This window comes from Microcaecilia unicolor, chromosome 5 (genome assembly GCF_901765095.1).
Source record: "Microcaecilia unicolor chromosome 5, aMicUni1.1, whole genome shotgun sequence".
Taxonomy (NCBI): Eukaryota; Metazoa; Chordata; class Amphibia; order Gymnophiona; family Siphonopidae; genus Microcaecilia; species Microcaecilia unicolor.
The window spans coordinates 262,692,314-262,717,526 of NC_044035.1; the positions used below are offsets into that span (position 1 = coordinate 262,692,314).

A 25,213-nucleotide genomic window follows, 5' to 3' on the forward strand; every position below is an offset into this window, starting at 1 on the left:
CTATGGAACTTTGGAAGGCTAAGTGCTTTGAAAATATGCTATATGTACATGTCCTCAATAAAGATATGAGCATAATTGCTCGTGCATAGAAGAGTAGGCACATATTTACGCACATTTATAGTATTCTATAAAGGAAAGTATGCACCAATTTTTCTTTATAGAATTGGCTGCAAATAGGCACCCCTTTACAGAACTGCCCTCCACATATTTAGCTCCCCAACAAACACATTTAAGACAGTGGTAGAAAAATGTACAAACAAGTTTAAATGATCTGAGTGGAAACCAAGCAGGACCCTACTCACACTCATTCTTAGTACATAAGTACATAAGTAGTGCCATACTGGGAAAGACCAAAGGTCCATCTAGCCCAGCATCCTGTCACCGACAGTGGCCAATCCAGGTCAAGGGCACCTGGCACGCTCCCCAAACGTAAAAACATTCCAGACAAGTTATACCTAAAAATGCGGAATTTTTCCAAGTCCATTTAATAGCGGTCTATGGACTTGTCCTTTAGGAATCTATCTAACCCCTTTTTAAACTCCGTCAAGCTAACCGCCCGTACCACGTTCTCCGGCAACGAATTCCAGAGTCTAATTACACGTTGGGTGAAGAAAAATTTTCTCCGATTCGTTTTAAATTTACCACACTGTAGCTTCAACTCATGCCCTCTAGTCCTAGTATTTTTGGATAGCGTGAACAGTCGCTTCACATCCACCCGATCCATTCCACTCATTATTTTATACACTTCTATCATATCTCCCCTCAGCCGTCTCTTCTCCAAGCTGAAAAGCCCTAGCCTTCTCAGCCTCTCTTCATAGGAAAGTTGTCCCATCCCCACTATCATTTTCGTCGCCCTTCGCTGTACCTTTTCCAATTCTACTATATCTTTTTTGAGATACGGAGACCAGTACTGAACACAATACTCCAGGTGCGGTCGCACCATGGAGCGATACAACGGCATTATAACATCCGCACACCTGGACTCCATACCCTTCCTAATAACACCCAACATTCTATTCGCTTTCCTAGCCGCAGCAGCACACTGAGCAGAAGGTTTCAGCGTATCATCGACGACGACACCCAGATCCCTTTCTTGATCCGTAACTCCTAACGCGGAACCTTGCAAGACGTAGCTATAATTCGGGTTCCTCTTACCCACATGCATCACTTTGCACTTGTCAACATTGAACTTCATCTGCCACTTGCACGCCCATTCTCCCAGTCTCGCAAGGTCCTCCTGTAATCGTTCACATTCCTCCTGCGACTTGACGACCCTGAATAATTTTGTGTCATCAGCGAATTTAATTACCTCACTAGTTATTCCCATCTCTAGGTCATTTATAAATACATTAAAAAGCAACGGACCCAGCACAGACCCCTGCGGGACCCCACTAACTACCCTCCTCCACTGAGAATACTGGCCACGCAATCCTACTCTCTGCTTCCTATCTTTCAACCAGTTCTTAATCCATAATAATACCCTACCTCCGATTCCATGACTCTGCAATTTCTTCAGGAGTCTTTCGTGCAGCACTTTGTCAAACGCCTTCTGAAAATCCAGATATACAATATCAACCGGCTCCCCATTGTCCACATGTTTGCTTACCCCCTCAAAAAAATGCATTAGATTGGTGAGGCAAGACTTCCCTTCACTAAATCCGTGCTGACTTTGTCTCATCAGTCCATGTTTTTGTATATGCTCTGCAATTTTATTCTTAATAATAGCCTTCACCATCTTGCCCGGCACCGACGTCAGACTCACCGGTCTATAATTTCCCGGATCTCCTCTGGAACCCTTCTTAAAAATCGGAGTAACATTGGCTACCCTCCAGTCTTCCGGTACTACACTCGATTTTAGGGACAGATTGCATATTTCTAACAGTAGCTCCGCAAGTTCATTTTTTAGTTCTATTAATACTCTGGGATGAATACCATCAGGTCCCGGTGATTTACTACTCTTCAGCTTGCTGACCTGACCCATTACATCCTCCAAGGTTACAGAGAATTTGTTTAGTTTCTCCGACTCCCCGGCTTCAAATATTCTTTCCGGCACCGGTGTCCCCCCCAAATCCTCCTCGGTGAAGACCGAAGCAAAGAATTCATTTAATTTCTCCGCTACGGCTTTGTCCTCCTTGATCGCCCCTTTAACACCATTTTCGTCCAGCGGCCCAACCGACTCTTTGGCCGGTTTCCTGCTTTTAATGTATCTAAAAAAAATTTTACTATGTATTTTTGCTTCCAACGCTAATTTCTTCTCAAAGTCCTTTTTTGCCCTCCTTATCTCCGCTTTGCATTTGGCTTGGCATTCCTTATGATCTATCCTGTTACTTTCAGTTGGTTCTCTTCTCCACTTTCTGAAGGATTGTTTTTTGGCTCTAATGATTTCCTTTATCTTACTGTTTAGCCACGCCGGCTGACGTTTAGTCTTTTTTCCCTTTTTTCTAATACGTGGAATATATTTGTCCTGAACCTCCAGGATGGTGTTTTTAAACAGCATCCACGCCTGATGCAAGTTTTTTACTCTGCGAGCTGCTCCTTTCAGTCTTTTTTTCACCATTTTTCTCATTTTGTCGTAATCACCTTTTCTATAGTTAAACGCTAGCGTACTTGATTTCCTAGTTTCACTTCCTTCAATGCCAATATCAAAACCGATCATATTATGATCACTGTTATCAAGCGGCCCTCGTATCGTTACCCCCTGCACTAGATCATGAGCACCACTAAGGACTAAGTCTAGTATTTTTCCTTCTCTTGTCGGCTCCTGAACTAGCTGTTCCATGAAGCTGTCCTTGATTTCATCAAGAAATCTTATGTCCCTTGCGTGTACAGATGGTATCCAACAGCTATAAAAGGCATGAATAGGAAGAGAAAAGTTACTAGAAGCACATTAGCTATTTTATGGGCTCCCAGTTAATTTATATTTACACATCCTGGCAATTCTGCTGCCTTCCTGTAGGAAGATTATTCCTACTTGAAAAACAAAATAAAAGCAAACACAAAATTAAAATAATTTTACTGATAGCCAGAAAAACCAGCATTGTCGACAGAATTTGCCAAACCTCTTCTGGGGACCACTCTCCCCTCACCATTGGGGTTTTTATGATATCCATATATGAATGAGATAAACTTTGCAATCATTTTTGATATCCTAAAAATCAAACTGGAAGTGGGATTCACAGGACAGATGTGGGAGGCCATGAATTTAAGTGATTTTTTTGCAATCTTAATACCAGTTAGCATTTCCATTTCTGCATATAAGAATGCTTTGCAGTATACGTCTAATGTCTGAACTGCTTGACAATGACAAAAATGACAACTGTCTGTTTATAACAAATAAAATCTGCAATGTATTATACAGATCATCTATATTTAGTGGAATCTTATCCTGTTCCTTGCAGTAAAGTTCCCTTATTTTGAACTGTGCCACAAAAAGAATCACTAAATAAATGGGTTTAAAATACATTGTACTAATATATGGCATATCATACGTTTTTAAATATATCCAACAATCCAAATCGAAGTGAGGGGATCAAATATTGTACGCTCAATCAACATCACACTCTTAGCGTATAAAGGAAGGGCCTCAAGAAGCCCCTGGCTATATATACTGTAGCTCACGGGGGCTGGGCTGCTTCATCATCGGCCTCAACCTTTAAATTCTTTCAAATTTTATATTATCTTCAAAATACAAATCTATATATGTGTTCTCAAAAAACTAAGTCAAACTGTGTCGAAAAATACTTATGCACTCAAAAAATCTACAAATTACTCAGCTTCTCAAAATCAGGTCCTCTTAACCACGAGATTTTCCTCAACGCTACTCATGACTATGGCCAACGGTGGCCGTTTCGTCACCTGCTTCAGGGTCCTGTGGTCTGCGTTGATCTCTGTTAAAAGTCTTTTAACAGAGATCAACGCAGACCACAGGACCTTGAAGCAGGTGACGAAATGATGGTCACCATTGGCCGTGGTCATGAGTAGCATTGAGGAAAATCTCGTGGTTAAAAGGACCTGATTTTGAGAAGCTAAGTAATTTGTAGATTTTTTGAGTGCATAAGTATTTTTCGACACAGTTTGACTTAGTTTTTTGAGAACACATATATAGATTTGTATTTGGAAGATAATATAAAATTTGAAAGAATTTAATATTTGAAGAATTTAAAGGTTGAGGCCGATGATGAAGCAGCCCAGCCCCCGTGAGCTACAGTATATATAGCCGGGGGCTTCTTGAGGCCCTTCCTTTATACACTAAGAGTGTGATGTTGATTGCGCATACAATATTTGATCCCCTCACTTCGATTTGGATGGTTGGATATATTTAAAAATTAGAGGGGACTTCCTCCATATGCTGAATAGATATATCATACGTTTTGACAACAAAGAAGCAACATGAAATGCCCTTCAATTTGCAAACAAGGAGTCATAACACTACAATGTTCTATCCTATGAAAAAGGCAAGCTAGCAATTTAAATGAAAATACGCAAGCCTGGATTAAAGGAATTATGTCTCTCTACAGAGGAAAACAAATTGCTAGCAAATTTCTATCCATTTAAATAACCAAGCATCTGTTCTAATGTCTATTAAAAGTTCTCTCTCTGTCCTGCCAAGACATCATATTTCTTTTAAATAAAAAGGTAAAAGACTGAAAGTCAACAGAACTACATAACAAATATTTATTAAACCTACAAAATATATATTTACAATTAGGAATCTAAAGTTTTGTTCTCGATTCATAAATATATACAAGTCTTTTAAAGAGTAAATAATTAAAATAAAGAATGTACATTAAATGTTGTGTGTTCTTTCTCTGCAAGCGCTGCAGTGTTTCTACCAATCCCAAGCAACTTCCACGGCACTTAATCTGTATAAAGGAATCATGAAGTGCTGCTTCTCTGCTGTTGAATATGCAGTTTCAGAATTAAATCATGAATTTCTCTCCGTTTGGTCCTCATGATGTCAGGAGGGAACCAACGTTCCAAGGAAATAGGCAGTTCAAAATCAATAATTGGGTTCTGTTGTGAAAAAAGCAAAAATGAGAAACTGTCCAGTATACTTTAAGACAAAAATGTATTACCATTTAGTGGCACACTCCCATTCTGGATTTTGTTTTTTTTTGGATGAAGCAGTTTCCTCCTGCTCCTTTTATACTTCCAGTTCAATCAGAACTAGGGCTCCATCTAGCACCTTCATTTGAAATTACCTGAGGGATTTCTATTTTATATCCCTATCCAACTCATGTGTGCTTATAAATTACCACAAATCAGCAAATCAGGTTCTTAGATTGCAAGCCTTTTCTGTGCCTGCCCTTATGTGCACATTGTGCATGTAAATGCAGTGTTAATTGGCACATATGTGTGAAAGCACCCTTAATGCTCTTCTATAGGGGGGTAAGTGCTATAGTGCATAGGTGCAAGGGAGATGTACACATGGGCAGAACATGGGCGTGTCTCCCACAAACATGCCTCACTTATAAAATGCCGTCAGTTGAGCATTTACGCCTGCCATCGATCTGGCATATTTAGGCACGCCGATGCAGGTTTACACTACAGAATTTCTCTCTCTACAGACAGGACATGCTTGTATTGTAACTTGCCTTGAGCTCAGGTTTGGAAAGGTGAGTCATCAAATCTAGATGTAAAATTCCAGTTCTCACCCGGATTCTCTATAGCGTGACTTAAGTTGCACATGCAAATCCGGTCATAATCTGGATTTCCGCACACAACTTAATTAGTTAACAAGCCAAACAGTGCTGATAATTGCCAATTAACAAGCGATTGACACTAATTGTCATTAATTAGAATTTACATGCACAACTGTCTAAGCATGTTCTGTAACATGATGTGCGTAAATTCTAAGTTGCATAGTTGAAGAGTGGGTGTGGCCATGGGCAGATCGTGGGTGTTTCTAAAATCTATGTGCATTGTTATAGAATACACCTTGTCCACGCCTAATTTAGGCATTGGTATTTACACCAAATTTTACTTGGTGTAACTGCTCGCGACTAAATTTAGTCTCACAGATGGGTACTTGGCATATTTTATAAATCGTGTGGAAATTTAGGTGTATTCTATAATGTACACCTAAATCTAGGCGTACTTTATAGAATACGCTTGGGCATATTTTTTTCCTCAATGATCGTTTAGGCGTGATGTATAGAATCTAGTCCTATGTGTACAGAAAATAAACAGGCCTTATTGGCAGTAATAGGGCTTGCATTAAATTCTGTTAACACACTTTCATAAATCTAGCCCTCAGTTTGGACCTTAGGCTATAGAAAGCGATGTGACTTCACAAATTTCACAAGCAGCATATGTGGGAGAAGTGGAATTGAAGTCTTGCAGATTGACCCTTCTAGTGGTGCATCAGGATGTATTACTAGGGGTCCAGCATTGCCATTCTGAAAGATGGCAGCGCTGGAGACAGAAGCAATTGGGCATCATTTCTGCATTTAGAGGTGAGTAGGAGTCAGGAAATCAGGTTAGGGTTGAGTAGTGGCTGGCAGGGAACCCAGGGAGGAAGAGAGAAATGCTGGACCTGGTAGGGTGGAAAGAGGAGAGAGAAGGAAAGATATTGGACCTGGTGAGTGAAGTGGGGGGGTGAGGAGAGATGCTGGCCCTGGTTGGATGGAGAGTAAGAGAGGAAGATGCTGGACCTGGTGAATGAGGAGGGGGTGAGGAGAGATGATGGACTTGGTTGGATGGATGATAAGGGAGCAAGATGCTGTACCTAGAGATGAGGGAAGGTGGGGGTGACACTGGTGGTATAAGCCTAAGCAAGGAAAGCATTTGAAACACAGACTAGGGGGATGGATGTTATTGGCATACACTGATCAGTAGTGATGTCCGATTTGGCCAAAATGTTTTTGATTCAATTCACTCATATGAATCAATTTTTCAATTCAGTCCTTTAAGGCTACTATTAATAAACAAAAAATAAAATTCATTTTTCTTTGTTGTCTGGTCTTAATTTTTATAATTGTGATTCTGGTTTCCTTTTTTCTCTGACTTCTCTTAACTCTTTTGCCAGGGTCTCCTGGTCGATTTGGCATTTCTTCTCTATGCCCATCTTCCTGCCATTTTGAGCATCTCCTCCCTCTGTATATTTATTCTTGCCCTGACCAGCAACACCCTTCTGTGTCCCTATTCCACCTCCCCATGTCCACCATCGTATATGTCCCTGTCTCTCATGTTTAACTTCTTCCCTTATTCCTTCTTCCCTCCTATCCCCAATCTCCTCGTCTTTCCTCCCCCAGGACCAGCATCTCCCTTCCTTCTCTTATCCTCCCCTTCCCCTTCCATCCAGCATATGCCCTCCTTCTCTCCCCCTTTTATCCAGTGTCTGCCCTCCTTTTCTCTCCCCCTTCATCCATAGTCTGCTTTCCTTCTCTCTTGTCCTCCCCTCCCCTTTCCATCCAGCATCTGCTCTCCTCCTCTTCCCCTTCTATCCAGCGTCTGCCCTGCTTCTCTCTCCTCCTTCATTCATGGTCTGCTCTCCTTCTCTGCCCTTCAATCTAGTGTCTGCCCCCTTTCCATCTAGCCTCTGCCCTTCTCTCCCCCTTCCATCCAGGTTGTGTCTTCTTTCTATTCCCCCTTCCATCCAGTATCTGCCCTCCTTCCTCTCCTTCCATCCATGGTCTGCCCTCCTTCTCTGCCCCCTTTCCATCCAGTCTCTGCCCTCTCTCTCTCTTCCCAACTCTTCCATCCAGCCACCATCCCATCTCTGTAAACCCCAATCCAGCATCTACCTCCTCTCTATCCCCCCTCCTACCCTAGAACAGCAGCTGCAGTAAAAGAAGCTAAACTCACCATGGGGCTGGACTCTCCATTTGCGCAGCTGCCGGTTCCGCCCCTTGATGTCACTTCCTGTTCCAGGGCAGAACCGGCAGCCTGTGCCTGTAGGGAGACTGGTTCCTTGGTGAGTTTTATCTTCTTTTGTCACCGCTGCTGCTGAGAGAAGCAGCAGCAGCTTGGTCGACAGCGGGAGGTAAGTGGGGAAGTCCCGAATCAGGACTACTGATTTTTGATAAAACAGATTTGAATCGATTCGCAAAACGAATTGGACAACACTTCTGGTCGGTGTTGTAGCCCAACTTGGGATATTTGTCAGCTCTCATTCAGCCCTTTTGGACCCAAACTTAAAAATGAATGAAGACCAGTGTCTTATAGTAACACACCCTCCTGTATTTAAGAACATCCAAGCATTTAAGAACATGTGCACTGTACCTGAAAGAAGCTTTCTACGTACTGTAGTAAGTAGATACCACAGTCACTGCTGTTACCCTGTTTGGGAACTCTGGGATAGAAGTCTCTCATGTTCGATCGGCTGAACTCCCGAGGCATTCCTTTTTTAACATGCCATTCCACTTGTAAGTACCTAAGATTAACAATGTGCAAATAAGAAAGGTATTGCAAGCACAAGAAATGAAGCAAATGGTGCTGAATAGGAATAATGAATCCTACCCTGCTTAAAAATAAAAACAATAGAATGTCACTATGGCTATTTCTTATGAAGGTTGTACAAGCTGCAAATGACAAATCAGACTGTTGAAAACAGTACAAAAGTTTTCATCCACAAAAAATAAATTGCTGTATGGCATAATCCATAAATAATTCTGAAAACATGCCTATTTCACAAAGGCAACACTGGCACCTATGTGCTTTTATAAACTAGACTTCCAAAATCAGCCCCAATAGCACACAGATTCTCATGCACAAATTTACATCAGTTGTAAGTACGGTGTAAATGTGTGTGTGTGCTCTGTGCATGTACCTAAGAACTTTACCAACTACACATGTATCCTGCAACTCTACCTGTCATGCAATTTTATAAAAGCCCTACTCTGCATGTGAAACAGACATTACCTATGAAAAAGCTTATAAAATTACTCCCTTTAACAACTTTTGGAAGATTTAATATCGACGACACTTCCTCTCCCAGTTCTCCTCTTCTTACCTATTCATATTTCTGGGCTTGATCACCTATGGGTCCTGGAGTAAAACTTTGCATTTCCCACCGTATCATGCATTTGCCATTTGCCTTCCAAGTTTGCTGATCTAATTCATTGAAAAGCTTTTTCTCCTGCTTTGCACATTTTGTTGGTCCCACACCTGTACTTGCAGGTGAATTCTCACTCATTCTTTCTGCTCCTCAGAATGCCAGTCCAAGCTTAATGATGAAACTTGATTCTAGATGCTTACTCTCATGCGTCAGCACTTTTTGAGCATTTGGATCTCTTGATGCTATTAAATAGGTCTGAAGGCCTATAATGGTAGCTCTATATGTTGTGACACAGCAGCTGTGTCAGAACCCCAGGAGTCACATGGGTTAGGAAGTAACCAGCTGCTACACCCAGTTAAAACCAAAAGGTATAGAAGGAAAGCAGAAACAAAGGTTAAAATAAATCCTTACCTGAGAAAGGTGCCCTCTGCTTCCAGAAAAAATCCTTTTAACCAAGCAAGGGAGCCTTGGGGGAGGGGTAGCTGGAAATCCGTTATGAGAAACAAGTTTAGCGGGCAGCCTGAGGAGGCATTATGTGATGACATAATGGCCCATTGAGTGCTGAAAGTATGTCAGTGACAAATTCACTTGAGCACCTGGGTCTTTTGAGGTCTTTTCCTCTTTATGCTTTTGGATAAAGGATTTATTTTACATGCACAGGGAAAGGCTATACCTTCATAGCTAAAGGTGAAGAAGGTGGCCCAGAGGAGGTTTGGAGTGAACATGAAGTGTTCTGAATACTTACCTCTTTTGGGGAATAGAGATTTTGTTCCAGTGGAGTTGTTGAAACATTGTTCATATGAAAGGGAACCCAAGGTGTTAACTTTTGAAAGTATGAAAGCATCAATGGTTTTGGTATCTCCAGGTGAACCATTATGTATTAAGTCTGACAGTTCGAGACACAAACACTGGGGCCCACAATTTTTCAGCAAATGTGGCCCTAGGAAGGGGAGGAGAGGCAACTAATTGGGAAATATTATAACAAGTTTATGAGAAATTATAAGACTTCCCCCTTTCACAGGGTAACACATAAGTGGGCTGAAGATTGGTGAAAGGAATATTAGAAAAAAAGAATTACAGGAATGTGTGGTAGGAAGGCAGACCCTAATAGTAAACACCGAATTCCAGAACACTTTAAAATGCTGCATAGACTGTATATGCATCCCAATTTGGTCAGTAAATTTTTGGCAAAATCAGCAAGCTGTAAATACTGTATATGGTAGCCCATAAGGGGCTATTATACACTGTATGTGGGACTGTCTAGATAGTAAAAACTTAGAGTTGAGTTATGGAGAACTTATTCTGTTTATCAGGAAAGCTTGCTTACTAGCAAAAAAAATTATTTTACTACACTGGATAAACCTGAACCGCCAGGTGTTATGTTATGGAGAAATCAAATACAAGATTTATTGCAAGTGGAGTGGCCTGGCAGTGTACAGGTCTGGGGGGGAAAGCAGGAAATAATTTTGTGTGGATATGGGAATCATTAATTAATTCATTAACAAAGAGGCTTCATAGTTCACTTCACCACACTTTGAATTTATGAAAGAATGTGGGAGTGGGGAGAAAAGATGTTAACAATGTCCACTGCTGTAATGTGCTGTATAAAGGACATCCACTGTGTGACCCTTTGTTAGTCAATTTTCAGCAGCTGATTAGTCGCTCCTCCTTGGCATATGCACACAGGAATTGTCAGCACTGCTGTTTACCAACCACTGCATTATCCTGTGGCTTTCATTATATAGGTTTCACTAGTATCTGGTGAATGGGCAAGCCCTCCACAGGGTAGTTACAAACAACTTGATGTCGTTATACAGCACATTACAGCAGTGGACATTATTGAGTGCTATGAACTGTCTGCCTCACTAATGTGATGAAGCAGGATTTTTTTCATGTATAATGGTTTGATATTTGAATTTCTAAAGACATTTTAGATAACTAGTACATAGGGTGAGTGGTGGTTGAAAGGTGATGAATGAGTGGTTTAATGTTTAAAGTTAATAGCTGGTATAAGGCATAAGTATTTATAATAAAGAGATATTTGCATATATAAGTTGGAGTTTAGTGTGGTGTAATGTTGTTTATATACTCCGACTGAATTGGTTTTTCCCCCTTTTTTTTTGTAAGATTATAGCTATAACACAACACAACTTTGTTGAGTTGGACAAAAACATTTTTCCTTTAACCAAATAACAAAAGCACTTTTAATTTAGATATTATTACTCACTCTCTTAGCATCTGGACAGTGTTCTGCAAAGATCCGGCTCTCAGGGAATCTAACATGAGAATACAAGGCCTGGAGATTGCAAAAACCAAAATGAGTCTTAATTTGAGACAAAGAAACATCAGTGCCAGAAAAAGCAGCAAGCAGGCTTCTTACAGTACTCTGAGGCAGCATCTAATCTGAACACCAGACTTCTTCCTAACATCCTGGGTTATTTCTTTACTTTGTTAACGTCTATTGCAGAGGTGGGCAACCTTTATACATAGGGAGCTACATGAGGGTCAGTACTATCCCTAGAGGGCAGCACACAGAAAATGAACAAATGCATCAAATATTTCACTACCAACAAAAAATGTGATGACTGAATGAACATAAATTTTTACCAGAATAGTCTTTCAAAACTGTTGCTAACATTGTCAAACAAGTCTTGTCCTGTTATCCTTCAACTGTTCTTCTGACATCAAAACTCTGGTTAACAATGTTTGTGCGGGCCATTTTCTGTGCATACTTCCCATGGTCTCGGGGGCTGCAGGTTGCCCACACCTGTTCAATTAAATCTATAAAGCCTTGTTTCCATTGAGGCATCTGGACTCCAAGCAGCTAAAAATGAGATTGTATTTTATTCATCATTTGTGCTGAAAGTGTATACCATGATAATGAAATATCCTGTGCACTCTTTTAAATAGCTCTAAAGGATCAAGGTGCAAAGTTCCACTCTATTATTGATATTAATGACTCTTCTAAGTATACGTTTGGGTTTCCAGATGTTTATTTCTATCTTTGTGTTTGCTGTCTCTCTTTTTCAGGTACTCACACACCACTGTTTTGGAGCTGTGTTATCATGTTTCACTTATGGTGTACATGCCAGTATTTTATCAAATAACAAAAAACTACCTATGACAGGGTTTTGCAGAGATGATTAAACTCCTTCCTTGTGATGTATTTGTTTTTAATATGTAAAATTTCTCCCTGCTCTTGGCCCACATTCCCAATACCCCACCCCTCACCTCATTTCTAGTAACTTGGGACCCTATCCACTAAGTATTTTAGAAAAACATATGGAGGTAATTTTATAATAGGGCACCTAAAAATGTAAGCCATGTATATGTGTGTACATACTGTGTGTGGAAGCACATATTTTAGAAAATATAGTTGTACTTTGCAACTTTGCCCCGTACCGCTCAAACTACACCCACTGGACAGCACTTGTGTTATTTTATAAAGCCCTTTCTACATGTAAAACAGATTTTACACATTTAAAAAAACCCTTTATAAAAAGCCACTTTCACAGTGGACGAAAACCTTTAGTACAAAGAACCTTTAAATGACACCAAAGTTTTGGCTCCACTGAAATAAGATATAACATTAGAAGGCAGCCAAAACTAGAAGCTGGTAATGAAGCTAAAACGTTCTGTTACAATGTTCTGTCCTCCATTTGTCAAATAAAACAAATGGAGGACAGCCCTGCCAAAACTTGGCTTCCTACTTTTAGGCGTGTAATAGAATTGACTAATTTTGTTTGGACATATTAGCCAGCCCCGAGAAACCACACTAGCTAGTTTTATTTATTGCATTGGACCCCACATTTTCCCACCTATTTGCAGGCTCAATGTGGCTTACAAAGATTAGTTCTGGTGTTACCTTTCCAGGTTGTCAGATACAATTGGTGATACAAAGAGATATGATACAAAGAGCTGATACAGATGTTTGTTGTGGTATTGCCATTATGATACAAAGAGATTAAAGATAGGAAAGAAGTTTTAAGAAAATAGATATTCAAAGATGGCTTTCAGACTGGGGTGGATTGACGAGGTGGGATATTTAAGCTATGGGTCCTCTTTGTAGGCCTTGTTGAAGAGATACGTCTTCAGAGATTTACAAAAGTTGTATATTTCATCGATTGTTTTCTGGTCAGCTGGTAGTGCATTCCACATCTGTGTACTCATGTAAGAGAAGGAAGTCGCATGTGTAAGCTTGTATTTTAGTCCTTTACAACTGGGGAAGTGTAGATTAAGAAATTTTCGGGATGATCTTTTGGCGTTTCTAGGAGGCAGGTCCACAAGATTTAGCATGTATGTCGGGGCATATCCGTGGATGATTTTGTGTACAATCGTGCAGATCTTGAACGTGGTCCGTTCCCTTAAGTGGGAGCCAGTGAAGTTTCTTTCTTAAGGGTTTTGCACTTTCATACTTTGGCTTTCCAAATATGAGTCTGGCGGCGGTATTCTGGGCTGTTTGAAGTTTTTTGATGGTATGTTCTTTGCAGCCAGCATAGAGTGCATTGCAATAATTCAGATGACTTAGTACCATTGATTGTACCAGGATACGGAAGATGGATCTCGGGAAGAAAGGTTTTACTCTTTTGAGTTTCCACATGGAGTGGAACATCTTTTTCGATGTATTCTTCACTTGGGTTTCTAGTGTGAGGTTTCGATCAATGATAACTCCAAGAATTTTCAGGTTGTTTGCGATGGGAGAGAAAAGTGTGGTGTGGTTATAGTGGTGAAGTTGCTTGTGTTATACTGTGAAGTGAGTATGAGACATTGTGTTTTTTTCTGTGTTAAGTTTTAACTGGAATGCATGATTTGGAGGCTTTGGTTGATCTCATTGGTGATTTCATTTAGATCATGTTTAAACGGGATGTAGATCGTGACATCATCTGTGTAAATGTATGGGTCCTCGTCTCATCTATGCAAACGTTCCCGCGACATCTCCAATCTCATCTCCATTCCCCTCCTCCCCCCTTCCTCCCTCCCCTTCTCGTGTGCCCTGTGGAATGCCCACTCAATCTGCAACAAACTTACCTTCACCCATGATCTCTTCATCTCCCATTCCCTCCATCTGCTCGCCCTAACCAAAACCTGGCTCACCCCCGACGACTCTGCCTCAGTCGCAGCCCTTTGCCACGGAGGCTACCTCTTCTCCCATTCGCCCCGCACAGCTAGCTGCGGTGGCGGCGTTGGCCTACTACTTTCGCCCTCCTGCAGTTTTCAACCCCTCCTCCTACCACAGTCTCACTGCTTCTCATCCTTTGAAGTCCATTCCATCCGTCTATTCCACCCGCTGCCACTCCGAGTTGCAGTCATCTACCGCCCCCCTGATAAGTCCCTCCCTTCCTTCCTTACTGACTTCGATGCCTGGCTCTCCGTTTTTCTTGAGCCTCATCCCCATCCCTCATTCTTGGTGACTTCAACATACACACTGATAACCCATCTGACTCATACGCTTCTCAATTCCTCACCCTAACCTCCTCATTCAACCTCCAACTGAGCTCCACCACCCCTACTCACAAATCTGGTCACTGTCTTGATCTCGTCCTCTCTTCTACCTGCTCGCGCCCTCTAATCTCTGCATCTCCGCTCTTCCCATTTCTGACCATCACCTGATCACATTCACACTTCATCACCCTCCCCCTCAGTCCCGCCCAACTCTAACTACTACCTCCAGGAATCTCCAGGCAGTTGACCCCCCCACCCTATCCGCTAGTATCTCTGATCTCCTCCCGTCCATCACGTCCTCCGAGTCCGTCGACAAGGCTGTTTCCAATTACAATGCCACTCTCTCCTCCACCCTAGACACCCTTGCACCGTCTGTTTCCCGTCCCACTAGGCGCACTAATCCCCAGCCCTGGCTTAACCCTTGCACCCGTTACCTTCGCTCCTGCTCCCGATCGGCCGAACGCCTATGGAGGAAATCTCGCACCCATACTGACTTCATTCACTACAAATTCATGCTATCCTCCTTCCAGTCCTCCCTATTCCTCGCCAAACAGGACTACTACACTCATTTGACTAATTCCCTCAGCTCTAACCCTCGTCGTCTCTTCGCCACCCTCAACTCCCTCCTCAAAGTGCCCTCCGCTCCCACCCCCCCTTTACTCTCTCCTCAATCACTGGCTGACTACTTCCGCGACAAGGTCCAGAAGATCAACCTCGAATTCACCACTAAACCTTCTCCTCCCCTTCATCCTATCACCCACTCCCTCAACCAATCAACCCAGGCCTCCTTCTCCTCCTTTCCTGATATCACCGAAGAGGAAACCGCCCATCTTCTGTCTTCCTCGAAATGCACCACCTGTTCCTCTGACCCCATCCCCACCAACCTACTTACCACCATCTCTCCCACTATCACCCCTCCCATCTGTCATATCCTCAACCTCTCTCTCTCCACCGCAACTGTCCCTGACACCTTCAAAAGCATGGTGTTGTCACACCTCTCCTCAAAAAACCTTCACTTGACCCTACTTGTCCCTCCAACTACCGCCCCATCTCCCTCCTACCCTTCCTCTCCAAAATACTTGAACGCGCCGTTCACAGCCGTTGCATTGATTTTCTCGCCTCTCATACCATCCTCGATCCACTTCAATCTGGCTTTCGCCCACTTCACTCGACAGAAACGGCATTATCCAAAGTCTGTAATGACCTGTTCCTCGCCAAATCCAAAGGTCATTACTCCATCCTCATTCACCTCAACCTATCCGCTGCTTTTGACACTGTCAATCACAACTTACTTCTTGACACACTGTCCTCTTTTGGGTTCCAGGGCTCTGTCCTCTCCTGGTTCTCCTCTTATCTCTCCCATCGTACCTTCAGAGTACACTCTCATGGTTCTTCCTCCACCCCTATCCCGCTCTCTGTTGGAGTCCCTCAGGATTCTGTCCTTGGACCCCTTCTTTTCTCTATCTACACCTCTTCCCTGGGCTCCCTGATCTCGTCTCATGGCTTCCAGTATCATCTCTATGTTGACGACACCCAGCTTTATCTCTCCACACCTGACATCACTGCGGAAACCCAGGCCAAAGTATTGTCCTGCTTATCCGACATTGCTGCCTGGATGTCCAACCGCCACCTGAAACTGAACATGGCCAAGACCGAACTTCTTGTTTTCCCACCCAAACCCACTTCCCCTCTACCTCCACTCTCTATTTCGGTTGATAACACCCTCATCGACCCTGTCTCATCTGTCCGCAACCTCGGTGTCATCTTCGACTCCTCCCTCTCCTTCTCTGCGCATATCCAGCAGATAGCCAAGACCTGTCGCTTCTTCCTCTATAACATTAGCAAAATCCGCCCTTTCCTCTCTGAGCACACCACCAGAACTCTCATCCACTCTCTCATTACCTCTCGCCTTGACTACTGCAACCTACTCCTCACTGGTCTCCCACTTAGCCACCTATCCCCCCCCTTCAGTCCGTTCAGAACTCTGCTGCACGTCTTATCTTCCGCCTGAACTGATACACTCATACCACCCCCCTCCTCAAGTCACTTCATTGGCATCCGATCAGGTACCGCATTCAATTCAAGCTTCTGCTACTAACCTACAAATGTACTCGATCTGCAGCCCCTCCTTACCTCTCAACCCTCATCTCCCCTTACGTTCCTACCCGTAACCTCCGCTCTCAAGACAAATCCCTCCTTTCAGTACCCTTCTCCACCACCGCTAACTCCAGGCTCCGCCCTTTCTGCCTCGCCTCACCCCACGAGTGGAACAAATTCCCCGAGCCCATACGCCAGGCCCCCTCCCTGCCCATCTTCAAATCTCTGCTTAAAACCCACCAACGTCGCCTTCGGCACCTAACCTCTACACCTCTACCCAGGAAATCTAGTCTGCTCAACTTGACATTTCGTTCTTTAGATTGTAAGCTCCTGGGGGGGGGGGAAACCAAGATGGTGGCATAGCAGGACGTGTTGAGAGGCAGCTCTGGGGTCCCATTTGGAGCTAAAGTGTTTTCCGTGACGATGCCTCATACCAAACGAAAGGGGTCTACGAGGTTAGCTCCCCCACCTACCTCGACGTCCTCCCCGTTCCACACAGGGCTCGAGCGCTTCTTCTCGCCACTTTCCCACGGAAACAGAGACATGGATCCCGTTGCGCGGCCCTCGGGAGAGGCGGAGACCATGCTGGGAGAGGAGGTGTCTCTTTCACCACCAGCAATGCTGAAACCTCCGTGCCCAGCGTCATCGACGAGTCTGGTTGAGAAGCAGCAGCCTACCGGAAGTGTTTTGGCTGCTGCTCCCAGTGAGGGTCAAGAAACGTTGAGGAAGACGCTAAGAGCAGAGGCAGGAGCCTCAGGAAAAGAACCGGAGGTAAATCCTGAGATGATTTGGAAGAAGCTGAATGAAATGGATACAACTTTACATCAGACATCAGGTGAAATTAGAGCCTTTAATAGTAAATTTGAAGAACTTAATTCTAAAGTGGATTTAATTAAAGAAGAAACTGTTGAAAAAATTCAAAGTGTTCAAAAGAATGTTGACTCTTTACAGGAATTTAGATTATCTGTGATTAAAGACAATATAGACATTCGGAGAAAGATGGAACAGATTGAGAATTTCAATAAAAGACTAAATTTACGTTTGTTAAATTTCCCTAATCTCCCTGGGATTACTCCCTATGATATGTTCAAAAGATATGTGAACGAAGTTTTACAAATTCCTTTGGAAGCTATTCCACCAGTAAACAAATTATATTATATTCCTGTTCCTAAGGGAGAGAAAGGGAAAAAACAAGAGCTTCAAGAAGTCAATCTGGACTTAAATAATATTTTAGCAATATTGGAACAGACATTGGATGAAAATACTGAAAGATCCACTTTAATTGTGTCATTCATTTTTGAACAGGATTAAAATAATATAATGAAACTTTAAGAACTTGAAAACCTGTTTTGGGGGAACTAAGGTTCAGATTTTCCCTGATGTAGCGAAATCTACCCAACAAAGAAGGAAAGCTTTCCTTGCGTTAAAATCAAAAACATCTGATATAGGAGGGAACTTCTTCTTGGCATTTCCATGTAAATGCATTGTTAAATTGGGTCAGATTAAATACACCTTTTATTCACCTGAACACCTTAAATCATTTCTTGATTCAAGGCAGCAGTAACGATATAAATATAACGTGGGAATGTTAAGCCACTATCTTTTTATTTTCCTAATTTTGTTAATAAATACTTGTTTTAAATCCTCTCTAAATTCCACCGACCCCTCTCTCACCTTAATGTGGTCTAATGAAGCAAAAAAAATTTATGTTATAGGAATTTGATAGAATACGATTTGTATATCTGTATAATTGTACGATATTTCCTTAAATGTTGTTTAATTTCCTCTTATGAATCATGGCTGTATTTCAATAACAAGTATTTTCTTGTTGTAATGTTTAAAATTAAAAAACAAATTTAATAACTAGATTGTAAGCTCCTTTGAGCAGGGACCGTCCTTCTTTGTTTATTTTGTACAGCGCTGCGTAACCCTAGTAGCGCTCTAGAAATGTTAAGTAGTAGTAGTGGGTTGAGGTTTTGATTGGCTAGTAATTTAGCTAAGGTATCATCATCAGGTTGAAGAGGGTTGGTGAGAGGGGAGATCCTTGGAGGACTCCACATTCGGGTGACCATGGGTCTGATATTTCCGCATTCATTGTTACTTGGTATGATCTTGTGGTCAGGAATCCATTGAACCAACTAAGAACTTTACCTCCAACTCCGAAGTAGTCTAAAATGTGTAGTAGTATTCCGTGATTGACCATGGCGAAAGCACTAGACATGTCGAATTTTAGGAGGAGTATATTATTGCCAGTTGCTATTGTTTGTTTGAATGAGTTCATTACAGACACTAGTACAGTTTCAGTGCTGTGATTCAACCGAAATCCTGATTGAGACTCGTGTAGGATTGAGTATTTATCTAGGTAGTCGGTAAGTTGTTTCGTCACTATATCCTCCATGAGTTTGGTTATAAGCGGAATAGATGCTACTGGGCGATAATTGGTTAGATCCATTGTATTTTTCTTGGTATCTTTGGGTAGAGGGGTAAGTAGAATGTTTCCTTTATCCGAGGGGAATAGGCCATTTTGTAGCATGTAGTTAAGTGATTCGTGAGGTCTGTTGTGAGTTGTTGAGGAGCCGATCTAATGAAACTGGTAGGGCAGATGTCTAGTTTGCATTGGGATTTGGCATATTTTCCAAGCGATCGTGCGATGTCGTTAGGTGAGAGTGTGTCAAAGTTGGTCTATGATCGATCTGCTGGGTGTTCCCCAGGTATTGGATCTAAACATTCAAGGAGGTCTGTATACTCAGTTGTGTTGGTAGGTATCATTTGTCGCAGCTTTATAATTTTTTCTTTAAAGTAATTTGCAAGATTAGTAGCAGATGGGGTGACTGTATTGTTGGAAGTAGCCGGTGTAGTGTTTAATAGTTTATTTACGAGTGAGAAGAGTTTGTGTGTATCCTTGTAATTTGGTCCAATTTTGGTTTTATAAAATGTTCTTTTAGTTTTTCTGATGGTATATTTATATTTTCTTTGTAGTTGTTTCCAGTCTTTGAATGTGGATTCGTCTTTTTTCTTGTTCCACATTTGTTCCAATCTTCTGACTTGTGTTTTTAGTTCTTTCAGTTCTTCGTTAAACCATGGTATAGAGTTATTTCTACGTGAAGTTCTGGTTTTTATCGGTGCAATGTTATCTAGAACTGTTCTACATCTGTTGTCCCATTCACTAAGAAATAGGGGTGAATCTGTTGGTGTTGTCCATTCGTCATTGTAGAATTGTTGCCAAAATGTTGGCGGGTCTATTTTACCTCTTGTGGTGTAGGTTTGTTGTTCTTGTTTTTGTTGTATATTTTTTGTTTTCCAGTGAAGGGAGAGGTTTGCTCTGTAGTGGTCGGACCATGGTGTAGCTGTCCATTTTGTATCTATTAGTGTGAGATTTGATTATGATGCGAATTTGTGGGTAATAATATCTAGTGTGTACCCTTTATTGTGGGTGGGTTGCATATTTGGCCATTGGAGCTCCCATAATTGAAGGAATGCACTCAGTCTGCAGCCCCTCATTACCTCTCTACCCTCATTTCCCCTTACGTTTCCGCCCGTAACCTCCGCTCACAGGACAAATCCCTCCTCTCAGTACCCTTCTCCACCACCGCCAAATCCCTCCTCTTAGTACCCTTCTCCACCACCGCCAACTCCAGGCTCCGCTCATTCTGCCTCACCCTATGCTTGGAATAAACTTCCTGAGCCCTTATGCCAAGCCCCCTCCCTACCCATCTTCAAATCCTTGCTCAAAGCCCACCTCTTCAATGTTGCTTTCGGCACCTAACCTTTATACCTTTCAGGAAATCTACACTGCCCCTATTTGACTGACTGTACATTTGTCCTTTAGATTGTAAGCTCCTTTGAACAGGGACTGTCCTTCTATGTTAAATTGTACAGCGCTGCGTAACCCTAGAAGCGCTTTAGAAATGTCAAGTAGTAGTAGTAGTACAATCACATACGTTGCTTAGGTTACCTTTCAGTTCCCATCAAACTCTGTCCCTCATGATCCCCCAATTTTTGAGCTGCTAAGTTTAGCTGCTAAGTGGAGGGATGGAATTTGCAAATGCAGACATTTAGCTGGCTAACTCCCAAAGCAGCTTGCTAAACCCTTTGAAACTACCCCCACCCCCTGCAATTATCAAGCAATGCAATAACAAAAGAAAGGCTGAAGAGTGCACATGTTGAGCATTGCACAAAGATGCATTTCACTGATGGAGTCTGTGGTTGAGGTGTATGAGTACATGGAGCAGTTAAGAACAAGTGAATAGATGGAGAGATTATCAGTGGTAGTGGGAACAAAATGGCTGAGTGGATGGTGAGGTTAATAGTGGGTGGCTGGGTTGAGTAAGCGAATGAGTGACTATGGGGTTATGAGACATCGGGGGAGGGAGGGAGGGAGGATGAGTGAATGAATATCTGAAGGGTTATGATTAGCTGTGTCCATGAGTGGACAATGTTTCTGAGTGGCAGATAGGTTGAGTGAACGCATGGGGTTTATAAGGTTTTGACGTCATGCATGAATGGATGAAGGGTTGTAAGTAGATGAGGCAGTTAGAAGTGAAGGGATTTATCAGCACAAGTACTGAATGAATGCATGCATGCAGTTATTAGTAACAGATGGGTATTGAGTAAATGAGTGGTAAAATTAGTTTTTACTTGCTTCTTTCCATTAGTCCCAACAAATCAATCCAGAGACTTGTGGTTATGTCCCTCTGCCAGCAGGTGGAGATAGAGAGAGCTTCTGAGGTTCACTATATGTGGTCATGTGCAGCCACATAAACCTCAGTATTTTCTCTAACTAGCGGGTGGAGGGTCATTTCCTGCAACTCATTGATAGGTTCTTGGCCCGTCCCCTGGGCCAGGTTGAGAGCTCCCTGCGTGGTGAGAAGGGTACACCTGGTCCCGCCCTATCCTCCCCCTACCAGCCCCCCAGTGCTTGCCTAAAGTGTTGCTGAGGGCTCTGCTGTTGTCTCCTGCCTCCAGTCAACAATTAAAAAAAAAATTCTAGCAGTGCAGTAATGCCGGTAAGCTTGCAGTGTTCTAAAAAAAAAAAAAAAAAAAAAGGCTCCATTTTGGAGCAAGGGGAGCAGCTGCGAGCACATGTGAGGGGATTGATCTGTGGGACTCTATAGAAAACGGGGTTATGAATAGCAAGAATAAGCAGAGTGTATTAGTGAGGATGGGGGAATTATTGAGGAGAGGCTGAGTGAGTGAGTAGAGGTGGTTTATAAGCATCAAAGGCACCCACCTAGTGACTGGGTGGGAGTTGGTGACAGGAGGGTCCTGAGCAAGTGAGTGAGTGAATAGATAGAGGGCTTATGAGTGACAATGGATTGAGTGCCTGTAGGGAAAGTTGAATGAGCACTGTTTCCAAGGCTAAGTGAATGTGGTCATTTCTGAGGACAGAGGTAATCTGAGTGCTAGGGAGTACCAGGCTCCTCTTCCAAGTCACTCCTGCTCCTATTCTCTTTCCCTTTAGTCACCTATTTCTCCCACATTCCAGTTCTAGTTCCTCCTCTCATTGGGCAGGCGAAGCCTGGGCCCCTGGCCTACCTGACTGCTTAGCCTTCTTGCAGCACATTTATTTGTTGGATGCTCCTCAACTGCCACGATGCTCCCATCTAGGGTTACCGTATTTGCCGTGACAAAATAAAAGGACACAAAATATAATTCAGTCCCGCCCCTGTCACACCCCCACCCCGCAACACACCTGCACCACAGTGCCACCTTGACTCCCCCAAAAGAAAGCCAGATTCCCTCCTTCTCCTCCATGTATATGTCTCCTCCCCAATCTTTTTTCCAGCCTCCCAAAGAAGCCATTAGACCACCATGGCATGACAATAAGGTACAGGAGGGGGAGGGGAGGACAGGACAGGACACCCTATGGCCCGCCCGCCTGCCCACACACAAAACAGGAGAAACAGGCAGGCTGGCAAAACCCACCCGGACGCCCAACAGTGTCCTGAAAAAGAGGACATGTCCAGGTAAAACCAGATATATGGTAACCCTACTCACATCTTCCTGCTCTTTTGAGCATTTCTTTAGCAGGCAGAGCTCAAGTTCCCCACCTGCATTATGCTCAAATTGCTGAGATTTTCCATTCTTCTGCAGGTAAGGTCCAAATCTCAGGCTTGCACTAACGTTCAGAAGAAGAGCTAGAAACCCTTGCTGGCTTTCGCTCTCTCTCTCTCTCTCTGGCCACCATGGTCCAAGATTTAACAGCAAGCATCATTTGAATGGCCACAACAGTATTTGTTTCCTTACATATAGCTTTGTGCACACATGCACAAAGCAAGCCATGTATATGGATGGGTGAAGAGACAGACCATTCACAACAGGCAGTTATCACCTGAAGCGAAAAAAGCATGGGCATCATATTCCTGTGTAGGTACCTTGGTACAGTATTTACTGCTCAAATATAACATTTCAAAGACCTGGAAAAATATTTCCCTGTGAGTCAGCCAGCCTGCTAGTTAAATACTGGGGGAAGTGGATAATTTTGTAACAGTTTGCTTAAGTGCAGCATATATGCATGTTATACATTTAAAAAGGAAAATGCATGCATTTCATCTTTGAAAACTACTTCCCTGAAAATACGCGCACACATTTGCACTTATTTCCATGCATAAACCTCTATTTTATGAGTGTAAATAATTTTTAAAATTATCCCTTTAATGAAAGGTTTCCATGTGATAGCAAATCACTGATAATTATTATATCAGACTAGCTACAACTGTTCAGGAAGATCAAACAATGTATTGCCCCCAAATTTCAGTCAGATCTTTTTTATTCTGGAATAAACATGGTCACCACATGTTTCAGTCTGAAACAGAACACGGAAAAGGAGAAAACAACAATACTTTACCTTTTACAAACTTTCATTTTCCTAGAATTATTTCCCAGGGGATTCTGTGAAAACATTGCAAACATGTTTCCTATAAATTCTGTTTTAATAAACAATACATTTGAGAAAAAAAAGGGTAATAGGTTATCAGTTAACAGAATGATCCATTAGTGAAGAAAATACTACTTAAGGCTAAAAAAACAATCAAGAAACATAGGCCCAGAACTAAAGTAATCAACTCTTCAACATCAAAGGGAACTCATAAACTCAAGGTTACACTCCCATATGAAAGCATTTTACCACTAAATTTTGCAGAAAATTGCTAGAGCAGTGTTAAGTAACTCTTCCTTCAGGACAGATTATAGAACTATAACACAATAAAATTAATTAAAATAGAACTGTGTTAACTAACAAAACATCATCATTACTAGAAAGAAGAAGAAATTAGTAAATGCAGATAACAGCATAAAACTTACTTTGGGATTCTCACAATTTGTGGAGAATAAGGATGTATGTTGTTTGTAACCTGGTATAAAAAAAAAAAACTTTTATCAAAATATTGCCATGTAATTATTACATCACTACTATAAACCAATGATCCAGCAACACCCAAATGAGAATGGGGTCTGATTTAGTCAGGTCTTCTCCCAGGGGCACAAAATGAGTAGTCTTAGCAGTCAATATTCAAAATGTTTGTCCAGTTAATTTTGATTAATATTTTCCACCAGCTAACCAGCTGACTTTTATGCGAACAAATGTCACTGCACATAAAATTTACCTGGGACAAAGAGGGCCAGATTCAGTAAATGGCACCCAACATTAGGCACCAGAAAGATCCATGATAAGATAGTATTCATACAAGGATGGGTGACACAAAGCGCCTTTTGCTGCAAACTAGCTTAGCGCAGATTTCACACCTATCTTTGAGCACCAGAATTTATACTCTACTATAAAGAGTCAATCCCACAATGATCTCAACAGGTTTGTAAGGGCATACACCAAAACGTTGCTTTAAAATACTTAGTGAAGGGGTACACTGAGAGAGTTCAGTATGGGCTGTTCCCACAGCCGAGCTGATCTTAGTGAGTCTGGCCACAAAGCGGCTCATTAACACTAACATGCTCCATACATCATTTTTTACTCTCTTTGCGTGTCTCTCCGTTTTTTGTAAAATACAATTTTAATCAAAATACTAACGTTAGTATGTGTCCAAACAAAAATCAATAAAACCTGTTGGTGTAGCTTAAGGAAACCTTATAAATTAAGTAACTGAAGTCACTAAGACCATACATTTACTACAAAATATGCACTGGAAAAAAGACAACAGGAAACAAGCTTATCTGAATCTTAAGGTTTCCTTAAGTTACACCAACAGGTTTTATTGATTTTTGTTTACACACACTAACATTAGTATTTTGATTAAAATTGTATTTTCACAAAAAACGGGGAGACACGCAAAGAGAGTAAAAGAATGATGTATGGAGCGTGTTAGTGTTAATGAGCCGCTTTGCGGCCAGACTCACTAAGATCAGCTCGGCTGTGGGAACAACCCATACTGAACTCTCTGTGTACCCCTTCACTATCAACCACTAATTAAAAGTTTTAAAGCAACGTTTTGGTGTATGCCCTTACAAACCTGTTGAGATCATTGTGGGATAGACTCTTTATAGTAGATTTTGATATTGTTTCTCCCAATGGATTTCTTTTTTGCATTGATAATTTTCAGCACCCGATTTATGACACTTGGGCACGCATTTTACAGTATTCTATAACATCATGTCTAACTTCTAGTAATGCCCTCTGACCTGCCCATGCTCCTCCCATAGCCATGTCCTTCTGGAGTTGAGCAT

The 25,213-nt window shown here is 42.1% G+C and overlaps 1 protein-coding gene across 1 annotated transcript in view; it reads right to left on the reverse strand.

Annotated features, from left to right (window-relative positions):
• Nucleotides 1-4,124: 4,124 nt before the first annotated feature.
• Nucleotides 4,125-25,213, reverse strand: part of SENP7 (SUMO specific peptidase 7) — a 231,010-nt gene continuing 209,921 nt past the window's right edge. Inside the window, exons 18-22 of the mRNA XM_030204142.1 lie at nt 23,840-23,889; nt 23,385-23,428; nt 11,226-11,294; nt 8,224-8,374; nt 4,125-5,013 (exon numbers count right to left, since the gene is read on the reverse strand). Of these exons, the coding sequence (XP_030060002.1) occupies nt 4,876-5,013; nt 8,224-8,374; nt 11,226-11,294; nt 23,385-23,428; nt 23,840-23,889 (452 nt within the window). The 3' untranslated portion in view covers nt 4,125-4,875. The remainder of the gene's footprint in view (nt 5,014-8,223; nt 8,375-11,225; nt 11,295-23,384; nt 23,429-23,839; nt 23,890-25,213) is intronic.